The following is a 23,894-nucleotide window of genomic DNA, read 5'->3' on the forward strand; positions in this document are numbered from 1 at the left end:
CAACACTACCCAAGTATTCTAGTACACTGTACCGCCACTGTGCACTCCGCCGCCACCGTGCGCGCCTCACCGGTCTGCGCATTCCAGAGGAGTGACGTCATAGCTGCGGCAGACGCACTGACGCCGCCGCGTGCCCAGCTGTGTGCCTCCGCTGCGCAGTAGCCACGTCTGACGCTGCGCCGGAGCCGCTTGATAGCGCCTCTCATTTTTTGCGCATAAGCTCACGCTACGGCCGAGCCGGCAGAGTTGACAGCCCGGGGTGCACAGTGTGTGGGGACCCCGAGGACGTCACACATATACTCCTCATCTGCCCAGAATACGACGCAGCAAGGAAAGTGCTTTTCGCCACTGTCCTAAAAGCAGGAGGACAAACGGCTATAACCACGTGTCTCCTTTTCCCCACTGATAGCCGGCGGCAAGCATGGAGCATTTTGCGTGCCGTGCTAGAGTTTCTCCACCAAACAGAGCTCGCCGAGCGTCTGTGACCCCTGCATGTCTTCTCCTCACACTCCTATCGCGCCCATCACCCACTCCCCCCCCCCCCCATTCCCCCACTCCCCTCTCCCCTCCCAACCTTTAGATCCGTCTGGAACTTTGAACTTGTGATTCCTCCTTAACACCCTATCCCACTTTTAATCCCCTATCACTTTGTTCATGCGAGTCTTTTCCCCTATTAGGGTGAATAATAGTACGCATGGACATTTTACCCCTTTTCCCGCATCTCAACACTACCCCCCCGCCCCTACGTATATCCTGGCGTAGCTGAGCTAAGCCACCGCAATTTTTTATGCCTCCTCGAGGGCCAATAAAAGCACAGGAACCTGTTGTGAGAATGTCGATGGGCGGCACGACGCAAAGGGATATAGAAACAACAGTCGGGGTTACACAGGCTAACGTCGATAGGATTTTGAACGCATTCCAAGAAGAGGGGCGTATCGGCGATGCACTTCGACATTGCAAGCGCCCTGCCCTGCTTTGCTACGGAGCAGGGGCTGTGTGTGGTCAACGGAATCGCCTAGCAGACGACGCTCCCACCACAAAGGGCTTTGTGCGCACGCGCTTAATCTCTCCCGTGATGCCGCATTTTTCCGCGGCACAGCGCTGGCCGTCCCGGCGGTCGACGCTCGCTTGATATTATTAAAAAATTGGGCCACTGTACATAAAGTCACCGCGACCTGACTTGTCGTATCAACGCCATGCTAGGACGACGCCTTGACGTCAACGTGGTCATCAACGTTGACAACCTGCGTTACACGACATCAAGACCGCGTTGTGACATCATATTGCGTTGACAACGACGACGATGTCAACGTTAACGTTGATGACGACGACGACGACAACGTCACGGGACGTCAAGATGACGGCGTCCTTGTCAATGCAACGTCATCAGGACGCTTGGTGTCAGTTCGTTAACGTCGTTGTCGACATGACGCAACTCGACGTCACGACGACGTCCCGTCAGCTTCACGACGTCGACATGATCGTTGACGACGTTACACGACGTCAAGACTTCGTCGTGACTGCGCGTCGACGTGATCGTTGACGACGTTACACGACGTCAAGACTTCGTCGTGACTGCGCGTCGACATTGATGCTGGCGAAGGCGACGACGTTACACGCCGTCAAGGCTTCGTCGTGACGTTGACGTTCACGATGACGTCAGGACGACGTTGACGTGACGTCATAGCGATGTTTGACGTTGCGTGGGGCGTCGACGTCAACGTCGGCATCGACGACCACGTCCACGTCGTCCTCAATGTGGCGCGCGACGTCATGACCACCTTACAACGGCGACTTGATGTCGCGTAACGGCGTCGTCCTCGATGCGACGCGATGTCACGAGTCACTCACGACGGCCTTACGACAGCACCTTGGCGTCGCGTAACGTCGTCGACGATGACGTCGTGGCGTCGTCGTGTCGTGGTTTTTTTAAGTTACCTCTGACGTCAAAATCATAAAAGTACAATGAGGGCTATATTGCCCATATGACCTTGACCTGTGACGTTGCTTGATCGCCGCGAAGGTGGCGCTGCGATCAAAGTGGCTTGGTTCCACCCACGACCAACTCTATACTTACGACCACTCCGTCTCGAAACACTCCAACACGCACCTTTCGGAGGGCCGAGTTTCAGCGGCGCCTCGTGGCGGAACCTGGAACTCTGTATATAGTTTCGTCTTTTCCGCGCTGCACCAGGTTGTTTTGGCCTCTATGATGTTGGTGGCGCGCGGTAGAGTGCCTTCATACACACGCGCGCTTTTGCTTGAGTGGTGACATCTCAGCCATTTTTCCGCCCAATCGTTTTTTTTATGCATTTTGAAGTGCGCGCAATCCGGTGTCACTCAGCTCGAGCGCGTAGCTTTGGTTGATGCATAGACGCCATCTTACCGCCCAAGTCACGCACCGAGTGCGCGAGAGCGTCACGCGCTGGCACATTCCGGACAACAATGGATGTCTTCACCATGAGACAGACAGACATCTAGGCACCCTAGCGCGCGGTCGCAGCCAATACCATCTGGTGTTAGCTGCGCAAACTAAAAAAAAAGCGAACTAGTTAACCAATTGGACTCCTTCGATATACTTTACATAGAAATAAAAAAAAATTTACAACGGGAACGCGCTTGAAACCAGAAAGCGCACCCACGGATAACATGAGAACCCGACGAGGTAGGATGATGATGATGATGATGATGATGATGATCTTGCAGTTGTTCCCTTTGTATCGGGCGGTTCCGAACAACGTTCGTACCTAGCCAAAAAAAAAAAAAATATATATATATATTAAACAAGAAAAAAAGACACTTATTTCTTCGCGTTCAATTTGCTTTTGTCCTTCGCCACCAGTCCTCCAGTCTGCTTTTCGTTCTTCCGATTACTTTCCAGCTCCGTCCAATCGGCTTCGTGGACGCTGCGGCGCGCGTTTCAACCTCACTTCGAGGGATAGCAACAGCATCTCGATCTAGAAACGCGTTCAGCGCTGACCCCGTCGCAGGTGATTGGAAGCCGAGTGCTTCCGCCAGCAATTGGGCTTGTGGAAGGGGCTGGCCAGGTGTCTGTCCGTTTTCAGGAGCGTAATACCACTGCACCGGATGGCTTGGTTGCAGGCTTGTGCATGAGAGGACGATGTGTTCGATGGTTTCATCCGCTTCTCCACAAGCCCGGCATGTTGTTGTTTCCACCATCCGATTATATTTCTGTTGGTACACTAGTGTTCTCAGCCCTCCTGCACGTGCCTAGGGCCGAGTTTTCGTGCCGCCTAGTGAGAACAGCTCTTACTAGGCGGTGCTAAAACTCTACCCTCAGCTTGACTTAACCAGCGCAAAAAAGTCAAGATGTCTATCCAACTCGCCCAGCAACTCATTTTGGTACTCTGCCCTCAGCCGGAAGCAGGCTCTTCCATAGGGAGCCCACAGATGGAGTGGTTGTAAGTATAAAGTTGGTCGTGGTTCCACCTGATCGCTTTCCACATTATATACTCCGTTTCACCTTATGTTATAGACGCTTTACACACGCGCAAAATTACAGCCGCCATTGCTGACCTTCTCTTGTCTTTCCCACATGCCAGCCACTGAAGCGAGCGTTGACAAGCCTCCACAGAAGCCAACACTCTAAAAAAAAAGGGTATCACCTTACACCCTTTTGTCCCATATAATACACCCCAAAACTTCATTTCGACGTACAGCGCCCTAGAGTCGAACAGACGGCACGAAATTTTACCAGGGGCTTGATAACGGTGCAATATAACTTATTAAATTGCTAAAGCACGTATCAAAGACCAAAGAAAGAAAACATGAAGCTTTTGCAGTGCGGCCAAGGAAACTCCGATAATCTTTTTTGTAGTCAATAATACGTACATCAGCGATCTGAATAAGTTGTACCACACGGCTATCAAGCGCCTCGTAAACTTTGGGGCCACCTGTTCGATTATGGGGCGCTGTACGTCGAATTGAAGTTTTGGGGTGTATTATATGGGACAAGGGGTGTAATAATACACCTTTTTTTCTGAGAGTGAAAGCTGTGGAGAATGACGCAGTACAACCTAAAATAGCAATAACCTGCCCTGCTGTGGTTATGATGAAGTCAAGTAAATATAATAAGATGAAACAAAAACTGAAGGTCAGTTATGGCGGCGCCCATGCACAGCTGCTGCAAAGCGTCTATACCGCAGCGAAGGCTAGAGCGCGAGCTCACAGCGTTGGCAGCTGCCCTTGGTGCACGAGAGCTTGTGCCGCCGAGATGTGCCCCAGAGCAAGGAGTTCGCGCTTGTAGCCTTTACTACGGTACAACCAATACCACCTAGAAGAAAAGGCCTGCGCATGACGTTTCGTTAGTAGATCCCCGACCCGCCCCAAGCGGCAAACACCCCGAAGCTTGACGAGAGTAGGGGCCGCGTCGCAACTACGTCGCATTCACTTGCGGCCGCAGGAGCGAAGCCAGGAGCGCGAGCTAGCACGCGCTCCTGGCTTTAAGACGCGCATTTCTAGCGCGCGCGCTCGTTCTGCGGTAGAGCGTTTCGAAGCAGTTACCCGGGTTATAAACAGCGCCCTCGAAAATGGCGTCCAGTGTCAGCGTCCAGCGTCCAACGAAGGGCTTTTCAGCCCTTCGCGCAGCAGTAAGGCAATTTCACTCATACATTTGACGCTCCACGTGAACGTCTAACTTCATCGTGTGCTGTTTCCAAGAGACACTCTTCGTGAGCGTCTGTTTCATTATCTGTTACACAAACCACCGAAGCAGGCGATGGAGCAGACGATGTAGCAGACGATGTTGCTCATCCGGGCTAGCTAGGGGGCGCTGAGGGGATCTACTAGTGATGACGTTCAGAGCAGGAAACGCGCGGGCCTTGTGTTCTAGGTGGTATTGGGTACAACACAAGGTGGAACAGAGTATAGAACACTCTAACTTAGCTGGATTTCAGACGCCATGTTTTTTCTAGGAGTCGCCCGGGGCACATTTGTCTCGAGCATTTACACAACAGTGAATGGCGCCACTTCTTTCAGGATAGAGGGGCTTTAGCCTGACCCCGGCTCTAGAGTAGAACAAAGTTACAGAGCACTGCCGGTTGGAATCTTTCTCTAAAAAAAAAAAAAGAGCAAGGAGTGCGCAATAAGCCACCGACTCGCCCGACGGTCATTTTGTATTAAATATAATATGCTGAAAGCAGATAATAATTATTATTTCAAACTTTGGCAATGAATACATAAATAAACTTGCACTTCACACCAATATACAGACTGATTCCATACACGTTTTAAGTCCAAAGCGAAAAATTTCATATATAAGAACAAATTATGGTCGACAAGCCTTAATAATGGCAGAGGAATGCTAGCTGGGTGACATGTGATGTTGCCTTTTTTTTTTTGTATAATGGCAGTTTTTTTTGTATAATCGATATCGCGTGGACAAGTAGTACTTATGTGATTAGATTTTTTTTTGTGAACTTTATTTCCAATTTATTTTCTGCTGAAATTTTATAGATTGCATGCTTTATATCAGAATGACGATGAAAATTTCTGTTATACTATACATCAAAGGCGAAAGAACCGCTTTAATGTTTGGTCTAGATTGTATTTCTTTTTTTTCTTTACTCGTTTTATGGGAGACGCTTTATTGTATTAATCTTATCGGTGATTTAAATTGATACGCCTTGTTTCGTTTTATTTTTCGTGCGTCTTTTGCGCGTGATGTCATTTATTGTTCCTTGCTGTAGTGCTGAACTGTAAAGGGGTCTGTCAGGCATCGTGCCTTACCTCTGGACACCCTACGCAGAGGTTTTCCGCAAAACATATAAAGAAACAAAAAATTAGGCTTCGTTTTTTATTTTTTTTTTATTTTTCAATAGCGCAGGTTTTACGTTTTCTATATACATATATCTTGCATGTGAGGTCATTGGCGGCCATGTCAGTATTTTATGCGCCGCGAGCGTTCGGTTCGCTCTGTTGCAGACGGCAGACGTCGTAGTTTGAAGAAACCAGTAAGTATAAATAACCGTCGGTACCCACCAATGGCGACACTTGCAGACAACGTAATAAGAATGATGTCTAGGAATAGACCGATCTCACCAAACGTTCAGCGCATGTGTGACGCCGCCATAACATTGGTTCACAGGAGGCAGACGGCGGTGCACGAGAGGGCTCGTGACGCCTTGTGCTCTACACGTGCAGAGCTCCATCGAGGTAGTCGCACGTGAAGAAATACTAAAGTTCCCCCCATGCATTGCGGCAGCGGTCACATAGTCAAACTTGCTGGCGAGATCGGTTTATTTTTTTCTACTTGGCTGCGACAATAGACCCTTTCAGCAGTTCAGTGCCACTTGGAGGTTGAAATATCAGTCTATATTTTTTCGTATGGTAATGCTCGGTCATGTGTACGCTGTAAGATAATACTTTTTAGGTGAGGACAGCGCGCTCCTCGCGACGTGGCCGATAAAGTTCGCTCTTCACTCTCTCTCGCCATGGTTTCAAGCGGCGCCGGCAGGTGACTCGTCGACCCCTGGGCACGTACAAGACGTCTCGTGCCGCCCCATGTACCACACGCGCAGAGCTCCAGCGACATTGTCGCACGTGCAGAAAGACCACGGTGTACCGGGGTGTCATGGGAACGAGATAATATTTTCGCGCTTGCACAGTTTCGCCGTTTGGCCGCCGGCGACACTGTCAGCCGCGGGCACGTAAGGCCCCTGTATAGACGCTTTCAGCGAGTCAGTTACTCGAGCTGCCACCAGTCGGCGCGCCCTTCGCGCGCTTTCCGGGCCGCCATAGCCGACCTTCAGTTTCTCGCCGTTGCTCCGCGTTGTGTGCTGCACAGGCCACTACCGGAGCTTCGTTTTCGTGGTCTTTTACGTTTCGCGTTGAAATCTTGCATTTTCTTTAGGTCTTTTCGATATTTAGGACTTTCACTTAATCATTTGATATTTATATTTCGACATAGCTCTTGTATTTTCTTATTTATGGAATGGAATCGGACAGCGAATGGGTCGACGAATCAAGATTTTGAGGCTTCATTGACTATGTAAGTTCATGCCATTCTTACGTTTTTGTCGCTAATAAAGGGCAGTAACACTATTGCGACATATGTAAATTGCAACTGACGCAGTAAGGCTATCACAGTCGTGCTTCTCGCTGCATGTGCGCCCTCGTTTCCGTAAAGCCGACTCGCATGTAAGCGATTTAGCGTGCGACGAGACGAGCAACGGAGATTTCTCACTGTCGCCCGTCGCATCGCTCGGTTTTGGGATTTCTAGAAAACGTCGCTCACCGTCTTGGTCGCTTGCTCCGTCGCTTCTATGCGGTTTGCCTCGTTGCGCGACTGAATGAGCGACAGCGAAGCGGGTTGCCGTCGCTTATCTGGTCGCTCGCCAAATCGCTTACATGCGGTTTACACTCAATTAATTTCGATGCACACGGCATTGAACCATTGGCGCCTCGATATTAAGTATAAACCGCAAGCAAGCGATTCGGCGAGCAACGAGACAAGCGACGGTGACCCGCTTCGCTGTTGCTGCATGGGGCGGTCGCGCGACGAGGCAAACCGCATGAAAGCGACGGGAGCAAGCGACCAAGACGGTGAGCTACGAAACCCAAAAAACCGAGCGATGTAACAGGCGACAGTGAGAAATCTTCGTCGCTGACTTTCGTCGTTGTCGCCGTCGCTCGTCTCGTCGCAGGCTAAATCGCTTACATCCGAGTCGGCTTTACGGAAACGAGCGCGTACATGCAGCAAGAAGCACGACTGGATAGCCTTTCTGCGTCAGTTGAAATTTGCATATGTCGCGATGGTGTTGACTGCCCTTTATTAGCGAGAAAAACGTTAGAATGCGATGAACTTACATGGTTTCTGAAGCCATAATCTTGTATCGTCGATCCATTCGCTGTCCGATTCCATTTCACAAATAAGAAAATACAAGAGCTATGTTGAAATATAGACATCAAATGATTAAATGAAAGCCCGAAATATCGAAAAGACCTAAAGAAAACACACGATTTCAACGCGGAACCCAAAAGAACGCGAAACAAAGCTCCGGTAGTGGCCGGTGCAGCACACAACGCGGAGGAACGGCGAGAAACTGAAGGGCGGCTATGGCGGCAGGGTCACGTGACGTCAAGATGGCGGCGCCCATGAAATGTTGCCTGAAAGGGTCTATACTGAAAGGTAGCGCAAACCATTGTCTGAATTGGGGAGAGAAATTTCTCCTCGCCGATGCCCTTTCCCTCTCAAAAGTTCTCTTTCCCCTCACTTCAATTGGATCTGGCGCGACACGTGACCGTTGTCTTCCCATGATCCCGCGCGATTCCGTCGTCTGCTCGAAACCAACGCCATCACTGGGCCAGGCGTAGCGGTGGCTCCGTTGTTCGCGGCCCGGCCGTAGGTTTTTTTTGTTTTTTATATATATTTTATTACAACCTCGGGCGGCAACGCGATGCCATCATGCTGTGCTGTAGATTGTACAAACAGCATTGCGAAAGGAAAGAAGCTTTTTTGCCGTCCCAACGGGAATGGCTCCACCGGATCGGTCGGAAAGGTTTCGAGTGTCTCCGAGGGAGACTTTGCGAGGTAAATCATTGTCAAACTCTGAATTGTATTACCTGTCTCTTTCGGTCCCGCCGATAAGGATCACCTAGTACGATCATGAGACGAGACAAACACGGAACTATATTAACGGCACGAAGGACTTTGAGACGTCTTTTACCGCGTATTTGTTACTGAAAACCGACTCGCTCGCTCTTAGCTCGCTTGCATTGAGTCGGCCGAGTTGAGAATGATGCGTGAGAGACTAGGGCACCACTAAAATAAAGAGGGTTGTAGCGTTACCGCGTGCATCTTGCGTCAGTGAAAGGAGAGTCACCAACGATCGAGCACCTCGCGATTTTGTTTGTGCAACATATTTCCGTGATCGGTGCTTCACAAATGGCAACTAAAAATATGCGATGCTGCATTTATTTTTCAAGATCACTTCACGAACGATCAGTTTGTGCCAGTGATCTTGGCAAAGATTAACCTCAAGAAACTCAAGCCCCCCATATGCAGTTTAATTCTTAAATTGTTTCACACCGACCTCTTTCGAATGTGCAATATTTTGCATTGTAGCAATAAATATTTTCTTGTCTTCATCTTTGTCGGTGATCTGTACTTTTGTGATTAATATTACACCAATTATTCACAATAAAAAATGGCTCTTGTATTTAGAAAGCTTTGCTCAAGGATCTCTGTCCTCGTTTTGTAACTCACGCAGTAAGGTACGCCCGCGGGTGTGCGGCAAAGCTTATACGCTTTGAAAGTGAACTCAAGGGTGTACCTTGCGTGTGCGAACGTTAACACACTAATATATGTGATAAATGAGAAACGTGCTGGCAAGGCAACCGCGAGCACGCGCTTTTTTTTTTTCGTTTTAGCGGAGGGGATACAAGTGAGTGAATTTGATGGGTAGTTATAGACGCTTTACACACGCGCCAGAATACAGCCGCCATTGCTGACCTTCTCTTGTTTTACCCAGATACCGAGCCACTGAAATTGGTGTGGACGAGCCTCCACAAAGGCCAATGCTGGGGAGCAAGACAGAATAAAGTCTAAGATGTCAATAACCTGGACTGCTATGGCAATAATGAAGTAAAGGAGACGTAATAAGGGGAACAAAAACTGAAGGTCAGTTATGGCGGCGCCCATGCACAGCTGCTGCAAAGCGTCTATATGCCCGAGGCGCGTAAATAGGCAGACGTCGCATATTCCTCCGCGCGCATGTTCACAGTTGCAGGTAGTATTCGAAGCTTATAAGATGGGTATGAAGTAAACTAAGCAGCTGGATCGACAAAACTATCGGTGATGCTAAACATTGCCGAAAAGTCCTGTTTTACACGCGTTGTTGTGTCATTTATTTGCCTAACTCGAGCGATGCCGATTCTCCAAATGCACTTCGTTCCAGATACTAAAAAGCTTTAGTAGAGCGTACGTTAAGGACTGCGAGCCTCGCGGGCATGTGCCGAATTCATGCTCAAAGCGACGGCGCGAGCTCCCGCAAGCAACCGCAGTCCTTCCCCACGAAACTCTATCTACACGCAGGGTGAGGTGCATTCTATCGTGTGCCTGCTCTCGGATTTTGCTGCTATAAGCGGGTAAAAGAAATATATTTTCGCAGTGCATGCCGATGTTCTAAAATACTCGACTACATTTTTTTTTTAATCGTTTGCGTTTAGCGGAATTGGAGAAATTCTTTTTCGTCTTCACGCCCGAGCGATTCCAACTCTGCTCGTTCTAATATATTTGCCGATAGAGACGTCTTCCCGCGCTTTATAACTCCAATAAAGGTGCACAAACGAGAGAATCTTCACTTTAAAAAAACAACACTGTCTTCATATCTGAAAAAAAAAAAAAATCTCTAGTCTGCCGTATGCAATAACATGTTCGGCCCGGCACCCGGTTGTGCCAGGCACACAGACGGGCCCAGTCGCGCGCCTTGTGGGCCCCGCTCAGACATGGCGGCGGGGGGTGTGGCCACGGACATTGGGCGAGGAGGATTGCCCTCGATGGAAAAGAGGAAAACGAGGGGAGAGGATGAATTGCGCTACCTTTCCGTATTGGCAGCGGAAGGATGCAGCCTTTCCATTGCCCGTCGAACGAACACTGATTTCTCGCGGCGCGCGTTCAGCCCCGTCGTGTCCTCGACTAAAGAGTGTATCTTACATCGTTGTCATGTGTCAACAGAAGAAGTGCAAAATTGACAGTGTTATCCGCTGTACAGTTCTTTTTTTTCGTTTCAGTTTCGGTGGTGACAATAAACCACTACACTGTACTAGGGTGCCTTCATGTGCGCGTTGCTTAAGGTGGAGAGATCTGGCCATTTTGTCCCACACGTTTATTTTTATTATTTTTTTTTGTTCATAAGCGCGTGAAAAAGCGTGTCCCTGCACGCGATTGTGGCGCTGACTGTGCTATGGTGACATTTTGTTTCCGTCGATTTCTTTGTATTTCCCCCTCAGCGCGTGCTCTCGGCATCGGGTACTACAAAGGGTGGCATCACACTAAAATGAAGGACATTGAGGCACCCTGCACTGTGCGAGTCGTTTAATTGTGGAAAGCTCTTGATGAAATTCACCAAATCAAGGGGCATATGCGCCTACTGTGTACCAACAGATTTATTAAATTCCAATCCGAAAGGAACCCTGACGCAGCACTTGTATTGAATAGGGGAAAATTCACTGTTAGAATTTTGTTCATTATTTTCTTCCTATGAGCTGTCTGACGCATGCCGAAGGCGAGAATTTCAAGGATTCTCATGACATCCTCAAATGTGTAACGTACGAACAAACGCTTTACATTCTTTTACTGTAGACAAACATGAACCCAGGGATCCTGGGTTCGAGCCCCGCCCCTGCCCGTTTCGATCTGAATGAGCATCGTACCGGCGTGCGGTCGTGTATCACTACTGCGTGATGCACGTTAAAGACCCCAGGCTAGCGGCTGTACCGCACTGGCTAAATTTCTCATCTACAGCTGGGAGACTCGTCGCCCCTGTGAGGCAGACCAAGTTCTAGGCTGTATAAACACACACACAACCCAATTATTGTAGACAAACATAAACCGAGGCTTGCGTCCCAAACGACTTCCGGTCCCTACGTCTTTACAAGCTTGTTGAGCTTGCTTATGTCACCAGTGCTAGAAAGCATAAATGCTACACCGACAACAAAGTTTGAGATTTAGCGAGGGCCTTCGCTGGTGTGATTTAACGTCCCGAAGGAGACAAGTTGGTTTACAAGAACATTAGAGCGCAGCTCTTGAGGAGGAGGGAAGGGCACTGGGGGGTGGGTCAAGTGACCTTGTGGGGTTCACGTGACCGTGGGTTGTCACGTGACATCGGGGGGGGGGTCACGTGACAATGCCGATGCCGATGACGTCATCAGTGGTGATGACGATGACGATGCGGATGCCGGTGACGTCATCAGTGACGTCACTGATGATGAGGATGACGATGCGGATGCCGGTGACGTTATCGGTGACGTCAATAATGACGTCATCAGTGATGATGAGGATGACGATGCGGATGCCGGTGACGTCATAGGTGACGTCACTAATGACGTCATCAGTGATGACGATGAAGATACGGATGCCGGTGACGTCATCAGTGACGCCACAGAGGACGTGATTAGTGGCGATGACGTCAGCGGGGGTCACGTGACCTCGGGGGGAGGGGGTCACGTGACCTTGGGAGGGGGGTCACGTGACCTGGGTAACCATCGTGACCCTCGTGAGGGTAACCCTTGTAACCCTTGTGAGGGTAACCCTCGTGACCCTCGTGAGGGTAACCCTTTTGAGAGCAACTAACCCTCGTAGCCCTCGTGATCCTCGTGAGGGTAACCTTCGTGAGAGTAACCCTTGTAACCCTCACGAGGGTTACGAGGGTTACTCGCGGTTACGCCGACGCCGACGCCGACGGGGGGAGGGGGTCACATGGGGACGGGTAGGGAAAGTCACGTGACCCTGGGGGAGGGGTCACGCGGCCTTGGGGGTCACGTGACCTTGGGGTGACCTTGGAGTGACCTTGGTTACGCCGACGGCGACGCCGCTCAGGCCGGAAACGGTCGCCTAAGAGCTGCGCTCTAAAAATAAAACATATTTTGCACTTCTTGGTTCTTTTGGCGTTCACGTCGAGAATCGGTGGTTAAATGATTTTTCGACGTTTCATGATCATTCATTTTATGAACCGGAAGTTCGGTGGGACGTCAAAATACAGAAGCACCGCCTTGTGGCGTTTGTAAAGAAAATGGCCTATAAGTGGTCATCATGTTGACATCAAACAAAATATAGCGGAATACATTCGGATGATGATGGTTATCGAATTTTCCAGACTGAATTTTGGAAAGAGTCATTAATAAAGAAAACAAAGAAGAGATAACCTTGCGCGAGATCCGCTGATGCGCGAGCATTCTTTCTCCAGAAGCCAAATACTGGTCTTCCAAGCCAGACGCGAACTGCGAAAATAATCGAAGCCATGCCCTTGTCCCCGGTGGTGGTCACTCTCTTCGGCCTTGCCTACTTCGGTGCTAAGCTAGTGACAAACCTGGCGTCCGAGGCATTATTCCCGTGGTGCGACCACCCAGTCGACTGCTTCGACTTCACGAGCGAACTTCGCCAAAGCGTGGACCACAACGTGGATGCCTGCGAAGGTCTGTACGATCACACGTGCGCCTTTTGGGCTCTTAACCACCCGCTAACAGCGTCTCACTTTGAATATCTAAACTTAAGAATCCTCGTGGAGCTTTTCAAACTGCTCATCAAGACTCCTCAGCGCTCCTCTCCCTCCGTGTTCGACAAGACGGTGGTCGCCTTCTCCGAGTGTCGAGCGGTCGAGGAAAAGCACCAAGAGCACCTCCACGTGCTCCTGGATGTCTTCAAGAATTACTCGCTCGAGTGGCCGTCACTGAAGGTAACCAAGAACGTTGACATTTTGGAAGCACTAGTGGGACTGTCGCTCGACTTCCAACTTGGCGTAATATTTCAATTTGGTATGACAATTGACTTCAAGACAAACAATCGCTACGGATTCATGCTATCGGCGAGTGCAGGTGTAGATCATAACAGTTCAGCACTGACAAACCACAACCGTATTCGAGACTGCCTCGAGTCCATACCTCAGAGGTCTGGCATCAGCCCCGACGTCTTAGCCGAGCGGATAGTGTCAGTAAACACGGAAGTCAGGTCTCTGACGACTACTTTTAAACTAGAAGGCAAGTGGACTCCCCGTCGCACCACTATCGAAGATGTAGGAAACGCGACGAGTCCAGTTTTTACCCCCAGCGACTGGACGAACGCAGTCAACAAGCACTTACCCCAAGACAGACAGATCAACTCAAGTGAGGACATCCTAGTGTTCAATGAAGGGCTGTTAGCTTATATCAAAGAGCTTTTTCGCGGTCGAGGCGACAATTCTATTGACCTTATGATCTATGTAGGATGGGTTATTATTCAGATTCTTTCTCCTGGGCTGTCATTTGGTCAGATAGACTGCCTGGGATTATCGGATGTTCAAAAAAGTCAAGGATGTCTGCAATTAGTGAACAGTATACTTCCATTTTCAATTGGACGGCTCCTTTTTGATGCAATCAGCCCAATTGGCGTGGAAAAATTAACTAACAAGATTCTGACTGATGTCAAAGAAGCGACCAAGCAGTCCTTCGAACAGCTCACCTGGATGGACAACAAAACAATCGCAGGCGCCAAAAACCGCGTGGATAGCATCATCTCTGTCGTAAGCCTCCCAGAACACCTCACGCAGCGCAAAGACATTGAACAGGCTCTCGAGTACGTTCCTTCTTTCAAAGAGCCCTTCATTCGAAGCTTCATGGAAACACTAAAAATAATGTCGGAAAAGCAGAAAAGACTCCTGGTACATGACCCCGCAGTGACCGTCCGTAGGGATGACCTTCTCATTGAAGTGACCTCAATTAACGCGTATTATGCTCCCGTCTGGAACATGATTATCGTTCCTGGCTCCATCTTGCTGGCACCCTTTGTCCATCCTTCCCTTCCGACCGCCGTAAACTACGGTGCCATTGGAAAGGTGCTAGGTCACGAGCTTACGCACTCGTTCGACTTGCTGTATGGGGACATCTCCACGTCGGGCGACAAAGTCGACTGGTACAGCAAGGCATCTCGTGCCGAATTCGAAAGAAAACTGCAGTGCGTGATGAAACAAGTACAGAATGCCTCGGACATTAGGGGCATCGGTCGCAGTTCTATTGACGAATCGTTTGCGGATACCGCAGGGGTTGAGAAAGCGTACTCTGCTTTCAGCAAGATCGCCAAGGGTCACGGACTTCTTGGATATAATCCGGATAAGTTGTTTTTTGCGAGCGGTTGTTTTGCCTTCTGCGCGACTAATCGCGAAGCAGTTGATCAAAAAAAGAAGTATCCTCCAGTGTTCCTGCGCTGCGACGTGCCCGCCTCTAACGAAAAACACTTCGCTGAGACGTTCAAGTGTCCCATGGGAGCCCGGCTCAACCCGACCAAGCGCTGCGATTTCCACTGACAACGCGATTCTGGCCACCGACACGGCGGCGGGGGGGGGGGGGGGGGGGGGGGGTACCGGCGATTTTACATCTGGAGGTCTTAGTCTATTACATTACACACGGTGTTGGGCGTCACCTTGACGAGGCGGCAGGGGGTGCCTTCATGTGTGTACATTCATGCGCCCTAGGGCATAAAATCATTTTACTTCGTCCCCTACGCCTCCATGATTCTTTCCCTCACAATTGAAAATGTGTCATTGAGCCGCTGGTATGTCTTTTGTCCTGCAAAAAGCTCCTGCAAAGTTACCTTCACGCACATGCTGCATGTGCTTACGCCAATGAGGCACCAGTTAGGACGTCGTGCTTGCAATCGGGCACGTTATTATGGCGGAGTTCCATTTGTAGCTATTTCTTTCGAATTGTTTGTTTCTCGCATGTCGTTGGGGTTGAGTACTGAAAAAATTTGCACGACCAATGTAGAAATACAATCTGCTACAGCCTATGCACCATTACACGGCGGTCGCCATCTTGAATGTCACATTTCCAAAATGTGCGTCGCAATTTCTTTCAAGGGGACAAAGCAGGGAGAACTTTCAGTTGTCGCTGCTTGTGGGTGGTTCTTTAACGCCCCCTCCTCGGGTGGACAAGGCAAACAATCTAGGTTCACTCTTTATTAAAAAAAAAAACAAAAAAAACAACAACAGAAAAAACAATGTTTACGAGGCAAGCCTTACGTCACTAGGGAGGTTTCGTAGATCGTTTCCGCTGTCCCGCAACGCTCTTCGCAACCAGCTACGCTAGCCGGAACTCTACAGTCAAGGCCATCGGCACGCCGGCGCAATAGCGGCTGCTTCGTTGCGGTGGGCTTAGCGGAGAGGGAAACGCGGTCTACGAAAACTCCCTAATGTCCAGACTGTCGGCGGGCGGCGCGCCAACGCCGTCATGGGTCGGCTTCCCGATGGTCTGGCGGCACGCGAACGTCATCCATGGGAAGCTGTGGTTCCCGGCAAGTGACCGCGTTGGTTTTGACGGGCACTGTCATCCAGGGGCTCCGGGAAAATCACCGGCTTGCGGCGGCAATCCAAGCCCCGCGGTCCAGAAGCCGGGCAGTCGGGCAGTCGTCTTCCATGGGGGGCCGCAGCTCCGGGCAGGTCGCCGGCTAGCGTCGGCAATCAGAGCCCCGCGCTCAAGAAGCGAGGCAGCCGTTCTCGTTTGTCCCGCGCAGCGAGGAGGGGGGGGGGGGGGGCGGCAAGGTGAAAGAAACACATTTAGGTGATGTAGAGTGCCTTCATACACACGCGCGCTTTTGCTTGAGTGGTGACATCTCAGCCATTTTTCCGCTCTATCGTTTTTTTTATTCATTTTGAAGTGCGTGCAATCCGGTGTCGCTCAGCTCGAGCGCGTAGCTTTGGCTAATGCATAGACGCCATTTTACCGCCCGATTCACGCACCGAGTGCGCGAGAACGTCACGCGCTGGCACATTCAGGGCAACAATGGATGTCCTCACCCTGACACAGACAGACATCTAGGCACCCTAAGGTGATGCTACTCGCCGCTCTTCCCGCGGGGAGCGAGCGAACATGTCCTGTTCGGAGGTAGCCTCGAACCAGGTGTAGTTATTTCCGCGCCGCCGTGGGGGGCGCTGCGTTATGGGGTCCTTCCTCGGCGGCCACACTCTAAGAAAAAAAGGAGGAGAAAGGTAGCAAGAAAGGTAGAGAAAGGATTTGGAGCCGGCACGCTTGGCGACATGCAGCTAACACTACTGTTGTTCACGCAGGTTCTTACGTCCCTCAGAGCAACTGCTCCGCTCGGCGCGGTCACTAAAGGGGATGCTTTTCCGTACGTACCCGAACCTTCTACGACGGTTATCACCGGACTGCACGTGCCGCCGGGCATCGCTGAAGAGGATCTGCCAGTCATCACCGACTGCGACGGCTCCTTCGATAAGTCGATCGTCGTACTGGATTTGCCAATCTTCTTCGAGCAAGGGACACCACGTGTCTTCGTCGATGGCTATATACGCGCACGGCACTTTGACTGCGTGGGATTTGGAGCCGGCACGCTTGGCGACATGCAGCTAACACTACTGTTGTTCACGCAGGTTCTTACGTCCCTCAGAGCAACTGCTCCGCTCGGCGCGGTCACTAAAGGGGATGCTTTTCCGTACGTACCCGAACCTTCTACGACGGTTATCACCGGACTGCACGTGCCGCCGGGCATCGCTGAAGAGGATCTGCCAGTCATCACCGACTGCGACGGCTCCTTCGATAAGTCGATCGTCGTACTGGATTTGCCAATCTTCTTCGAGCAAGGGACACCACGTGTCTTCGTCGATGGCTATATACGCGCACGGCACTTTGACTGCGTGGGATTTGGAGCCGGCACGCTTGGCGACATGCAGCTAACACTACTGTTGTTCACGCAGGTTAGTCCTTACAGTCCTATCTGTGTTCGAAAGTCCCTGTTTGCGTTGCCGGCTCCTCCCACGTCAAGTGCTGATACCTTCTGTGGCAGACGATTGAGACTGCGTATATCTCGCAAATATTTTCGCCTCTTTGCACATCGAGTACTTTACCTGTTTCTCTTGTTGCTACTTTCCGGGGATGTAGAACTTAACCCTGGCCCCCTTGACGCAGTAGAAATTGACCTTCTTAAAAGTTTGCAGAGCGGTCAGGCTTCCATTATGAGTAAGCTGGACGCTATCGACAGTAGGTTCAAGAAGCATGAAAACATGATCGAGGAAATAAATAAGAAGCTTGTTGGTACGGAGGGGAAAATCGGGGTCGTTAATCAGTTAGTAACAGAACAAGCAAAGCTAATTGAGCTTTTGGCAAGACAAATTAACGAATTGGAAAACAGGAATGTTGATCTAGAAAACAGAAGTCGTAGGCAAAACCTTGTTTTCTATGGTGTGGATGACACGAATAACAAAGAAACATGGAATGAATCTGAAAATCTCATTAAAAGTATCTGTAAAGACAAGCTCGGTGTGGACCTAAAAACGGTGCAAAGGGCGCACCGTGTAGGTCGCTATAATGAGAACTTTAAACGACCAATCATCGTTAATTTTGCCTCCTACAAGGAAAAACAGGATATTCTGTCTAACGCCAAAAAGTTCAAGGGATCAAACTACAGTGTAGACCAAGATTACTCGCCGAAAACCCGTGAAATTCGAAAGAAACTTTGGGAATATGCTAAAACAAAAAAAGCGGATAGTGGCAACCGTGTAAAGCTAAACTTTGATAAGCTCATCGTAAATGATAAAGTGTTTACATGGGATACGGAAATAGATCAAGTTGTTCCTGTCAAAAAAGACTGACGCCCCACGAAAAAAGGAAAAAAAGAAAAGCGCGTTCATCGTGACCTAGTTGCTGTTGTAATAAACTGTAGAAGCATCGTAAATAAAGTTGACGAATTGGCAGGCTTAATCGACTCAGTAAAGGCTGATATCGTGTTCGGAACCGAATCATGGCTAGACGCTTCCATAAGTGATAGCGAAGTCTTTCCGAAAGGGTTTGTTTCTTATCGAAAAGATAGGTCACGCCTCGGCGGGGGCGTTTTCTTGTTGGTTCATTCATCGCTGAGATCATCCCCACTCGAACTTGGTCATGACGCTATTGAATCAATCTGGTGTACAGTCACGTTACCTGGTAGCTCTTCCTATGTTCTTGGATCGTATTACCGACCACCGAATTCGGATCTTAGTATAATCCGATCGCTATACGACATTGTTTCTGAGGCCTCAAACCAAATTATTCTCCTTGCGGGAGACTTTAATTTGCCTGACTTAGAGTGGAGGGATGGCACTTGTGTATGCACGATTGGTAGCCGAAATAATCTTGAAATGAAAAACATTGTGGATACGTTTGGGCTTCAGCAGTATGTGAGTGAACCAACAAGGAATAATCACATTTTAGACCTCTTGTTTTGTAGCTCTCCCTATCTTATTAACACCGTTAATATTATCCCTGGTATCAGTGACCATCACGCTGTTGTGGCAAATATCCAAACTGAAATCAAACGAGTAAATTCATGCGAATCGAGGAAAGTCTTTTTCTTTGAGAAGGGCAATTACTCTGGGTTTTCTGAAGAGCTTCTTGACCGCCTTCCCGTATTTGAGTGTCTTTCTGAGGAATATGATGTCCATAATTTATGGGATGTTTTCAAGAAAATGTTGCTTCAATTAACGGATAAATATGTTCCCTGCATAGATTCTAGAAAGCTAAAAAAACGAAGAAAACCATGGGTAACTTCAAGTACTCTTAGGATAATTAAAAAGCGAAGGAGAGCATTTGATAGATATAAGAAGACCAAAAGTAGTAATCACCTTGAAAAACTGGCTGAGCTTACGCGTGAATATAAAAGGAGCATAAAGGGTGCTAAGGAACAATATCTTAATACACTCAATGACAGATTAAAAACCAACCCCAAGCTTTTCTGGAAGTATTTAAAGGGATGTGGATCGGATGCAGTAGGAATAAGTGAAATTACATATAATCAACAGACAGTTTCGGATGATACAGAAAAAGCAACGTGCTTCAATAATTACTTTCGGTCTGTCTTTTTGCCCAAACACAACTATGTTAATCCATCCACTGTTAGTACGGTGGAATTAATGCAGCCAGTTGAGCTTGGCATGAGTGGTATTGAGAAGGCGTTAAGGAACATAGATGAAACAAAAGCAACTGGACCGGATGGCATTTCTCCGCGTGTACTAAAGCGATGTGCTTACCCAATTTCGGTTTACCTTTATTTAATTTTTTCCAAGTCACTGGACACAGGACTTTTGCCAGATGACTGGAAGGTAGCTCATGTCGTCCCTATCCATAAGGGGGGGCCAAAAAAAGACGTCGTAAATTATAGGCCCATTTCATTAACTTCCGTCTCATGCAAAGTCATCGAACATATTTTATATTCAGAGGTAATCGGTCATATGATAAGAAACAACTTGCTGATTAATGAACAACATGGTTTTCGTAAGGGGTTTTCATGTACTACGCAACTTGTTGAATTTTATCATGACCTTGCATCTGATGTCGATGAGGGAGGACAAATAGATTGTATATTCTTGGATTTTAGAAAAGCGTTTGACACGGTCTCACACTCACTTCTTCTCAACAAACTAAGAATGTTAAATCTAGACTCGGCTGTGTTTAGATGGATAGAAAATTACTTGTTCCAGCGTCGTCAATGTGTAGTACTGAATGGCAAGAAATCTGATTACGTTGATGTAACATCAGGAGTTCCACAGGGCTCTGTCCTGGGTCCACTTTTGTTTTTAATTTATATTAATGATATTTCTGTTGGAATTTCCTCTTGTATACGACTTTTTGCTGATGATTGTGTAGTGTATAGAAAGATTAAGAGTTCAGATGATGTCGCCCAGTTGCAAGCAGACCTTGATCGTATTCAAAGTTGGTGCTCTACGTGGAAAATGAATTTAAATCACAAAAAGTGTGTTGACCTTTGTTTTACAAAGAAAAGGAAACAAATTGAATCTCAGTATTTTATAAATAATAACCCTATAACCAAGGAACTTACTTACAAATACTTGGGTGTCATATTGTCATCTGACTGTTCATGGAATGCCCACATAGAGGAAGTAGTCTTAAAAGCTGGCAGGGCAATGAATTTTATCCAACGTAACTTAAAATGCTCACAACCTAACTTAAAGACAACTGCTTATTTAACATGTGTTAGACCCATTTTAGAGTATGCATGTGCTGTCTGGGATCCAGCCCAAAAAACGTTGATAGATAAGCTGGAGAAAATACAAAACAGGGCGGCTAGGTTTGTTCTTGGACGATACGGGAGGAAAGAAAGTTGTACAGAAATGAAAAAAATGTTAAACTGGGAACCACTTTCCGTACGTCGGGAAAAACTGCGACTAAAATTTTTATACTCAATAGTTAAAAATAAAACGGGAATAAATAGCGAGACTTACTTAAAAGAACCCTATTATGTTTCTAGTCGTAATGATCATAGTCTTAAAATTAGAGAGTACCGCGCTAGGACATGCATGTTTGCAAACTCCTTTTTTGTACGAACAATTGCACAGTGGAATCGGCTGTCTGAAGAGCAAGTGTGCTGTTTCAATGAAGACGTGTTCTTTTCATCCTTGTAACCCCCCCTGCTGTAACGCCCTCGGGCACTGCGGGGTAATCATTGAATAAAGAATAAAGAACCGCGACTGTTCCTCCTTGTTGCGCACAAGTTTCCCAGAGAAGGGAGGAACGGAAGTTTAGATGAAAGGAGAAGGTCGAGTTGCTCCTCCTTCAGTTGCTCCTTGTTCAGTTGGCGCAGGGGTAAAACATCGCACTCCTGACCGAGTGGTCAAAGGTTCGATCCGCACAGGAGCGGTTTTTTTTTGTAAAGTTTTTATTTTTTTTTTGTTTACCAAAACACACATAAACAAACCCAGATCGACGAAAGGAAAATTAAAGTCCTCATTATTCACCGAGACGTTTTCCTCCTTCTCCAGGCAGACGGGAGAAAGCTTTCGCCCTCCCGACTCATCTTTCGGTTTCGTTTTTCGAGCACATCGCGCACGTTGTTTAATAAATTAATGTTAAATTGATTGAGCTTCAGCGGCAGCGAAGGCCGCCTGTAATTCCGTCTTCTAGTCCAAACGTGCAGAACATTTCGGTTGCATTCACGTTTTTACCACTAATTTTATGAAACGAGCTAACGATGCCGCTAGAAACAGCGAAGTTCCGGAGCAGTGCCGGCAGCGCTACATACACTGGGTAAAACGGCCGTCTCCGATTGGCGGGACACACGCGGCTGCGTATTTTTGGCTTTGATTTGAAGCACAAGGGGTGGCCACTGTCGTCACGGACGTCAGAATAAGTTATTTTGAGGTCCGTGACGTCACAGTGGTTTATATTTTTTTCTTACCCCCCCCCCCCCCCCCCCCCCCCAAAATAAAAAAAAAAAAAGAATGGCGTGCAACGTCTCGGCCGACCCGGCGGTGTCCGCACTGGTGTGTGTTGTCGACGTGCAGCCTGCTGTGCTCGTTGCGCTCTCAGGAACATCCGTGGGTAAGCGTCTTTCATTTTCGAATTTCGCCCGGTGCCGAGAAAAGAATTATGTAGCTCGGAGTTGGCTTGGAGGAGATCTGTGTCGTGTTGCCCTCCCTACTATCCAGGGTTAAAATGTCTGTAGTCAACCAGCTCGCCTGCACCCTTGCTTTAACTTCATTACTTCTAACTATTGCAGACATTGTCCCAATATCTACTTCTGTTCTTTCCCTAATGAATCCGAGAAACCTCAAGTTGCATGCGCTCTTGTTTTATATCAGATTGGTCATCGTGCTGCGGACTTGGAGTCGGACGCAAGCTACTTCAGCCTTGCACTACGGAAACGATGTGGTGGAGGTTCTGACTTCAGATATCTGACTTCTGCAAACCTTCAGTTATGTTTTAAGAGAAGAATACTCAAGTGTGATCAACTTAAGTTCGTTCATGAAGCGTCAATTAAGCTGTGGGTTGCTGTCCACGGAGAGAACTTCACCTTCTCGCTGGACTTCAAGGCTTGGTATCGACTGAAACAAGACTCCTATCATCGCCTTTGGTTGTCGAAAACAACCAAAGGCGATGATAACTGTTAAAAGTTTCGCGGAGCTAAAGTACGCAACCTTCATACCTTCGTTCTACATCTTCAGCGAGCAGCCTCATTGGATCCTTTCGTAGCGCACCGGGTTTCGAAAGGAGTCAGATTTGTAATCCTTGTGATATATCCTTGTCTGCCTCGGGTTCCCGTGTATTAGAAAAGAGCCCCAAGTTTTGTTTGAGCGTAAAACCCTCAAGAATAGACATGGTAGCAAATATTCATGAGGTAGCACACATCTCATCTGACATTGAAAGGTCAGCCTTTATATACCAATCTGTGAAAAGGTTAAGTACATACCATTGTTGACAGTTCGTTTAGGACTAATAGTCGTGATTTTAGAGCTGTGCGTGATGTGAGAAAAGAATTATGTAGCTCGGAGTTGGTTTGGACATCTGTGTCGTGTTGTCCTTTTTGTCCCCACTCTCCAGGGTTAAAATGTCTATATTCAACCAGCTCGCCTGCACCCTCCTGCTGCAACTGAAGATTACGTGTACTGGAGGCGACAGAGCCCAGCCGCAGTAATTTTTTGTACGCACTTTTCTGGAGCTGTGCCCATGTGTAATACGGCCGATTATCAGCCTTGCAAAGAATAGCTGCGAAGGCTGTGCAAGCAGCGAGCAAGTAGCCTTCATTGCCATGTCTGGAGCACCCGCTGCAGGAGCGCTCGTACCACGTGATCCTAAGCAATTGCACTAGCTCGCACTTTTAGCATACGCGGTTCAGTGAATTCAGCCGCCGACTTCCCTTTCATTGCTCAAGTGTCGTGCGTTGCCTTGCGTCTCCTAGTGCTCTCGTCGACCTGATGGCTTCTTTGTTATCTGCACTCGCTGCAGAGAGCAACTTCAGATGCGAGGCGGTCCAAAAGAAACCTTTTTACGTGAGAACCTAGGCAGGCACCTGCCGTCGGTCCACTGCCACGAGTGTGAGCAGCCTGACCATCTTCAAAACCAGTGACTGGCAGAACCTACAAGCAAGCAAAGGTGGAACGCCGTGGCGACGAATGGCCAAAGAAACCAGCAGAGACGCTGAACCCAAACAGCCAGTGACGTATGGCCGTTACCGTCCCTGGGAGCAGTCAGGCAGTGACACTGATCCCATCGGTATGCCGTCATTCTTTTGGGCGCTGGGGCCATTATCTCTCTTACAGGAGACTTTGCTTTAAATTCCCGAAAGCGAAAGAGGTAAGCCTCAATATGTGTACACGCTTACAATTACCCTTTGGCGCAGCATCCTCACCTGGAGGAGCCCGGATGCCGCAAATGCAGCTTAACAGGAACAAAATTAG

At 48.5% G+C, this 23,894-nt stretch overlaps 1 protein-coding gene across 1 annotated transcript; it reads left to right on the plus strand.

The window, feature by feature from the left end:
* The first annotated feature begins 12,980 nt into the window (after nt 1–12,980).
* Nucleotides 12,981–15,017, plus strand: LOC121837282 (endothelin-converting enzyme 1-like). Its single transcript, XM_042292864.1, has one exon. It carries the CDS (start codon nt 12,981–12,983, stop codon nt 15,015–15,017), a length of 2,037 nt encoding a protein of 678 aa, XP_042148798.1.
* The last annotated feature ends 8,877 nt before the right edge of the window (nt 15,018–23,894 follow it).

The sequence above is a fragment of the Ixodes scapularis genome, unplaced genomic scaffold (genome assembly GCF_016920785.2).
Source record: "Ixodes scapularis isolate PalLabHiFi unplaced genomic scaffold, ASM1692078v2 PGA_scaffold3__209_contigs__length_174095766, whole genome shotgun sequence".
Taxonomy (NCBI): Eukaryota; Metazoa; Arthropoda; class Arachnida; order Ixodida; family Ixodidae; genus Ixodes; species Ixodes scapularis.

Excerpts from the sequence above, each read along its gene's own strand:
- LOC121837282 (XM_042292864.1), top strand. The coding sequence starts at position 12,981 with ATGCCCTTGTCCCCGGTGGTGGTCACTCTCTTCGGCCTTGCCTACTTC.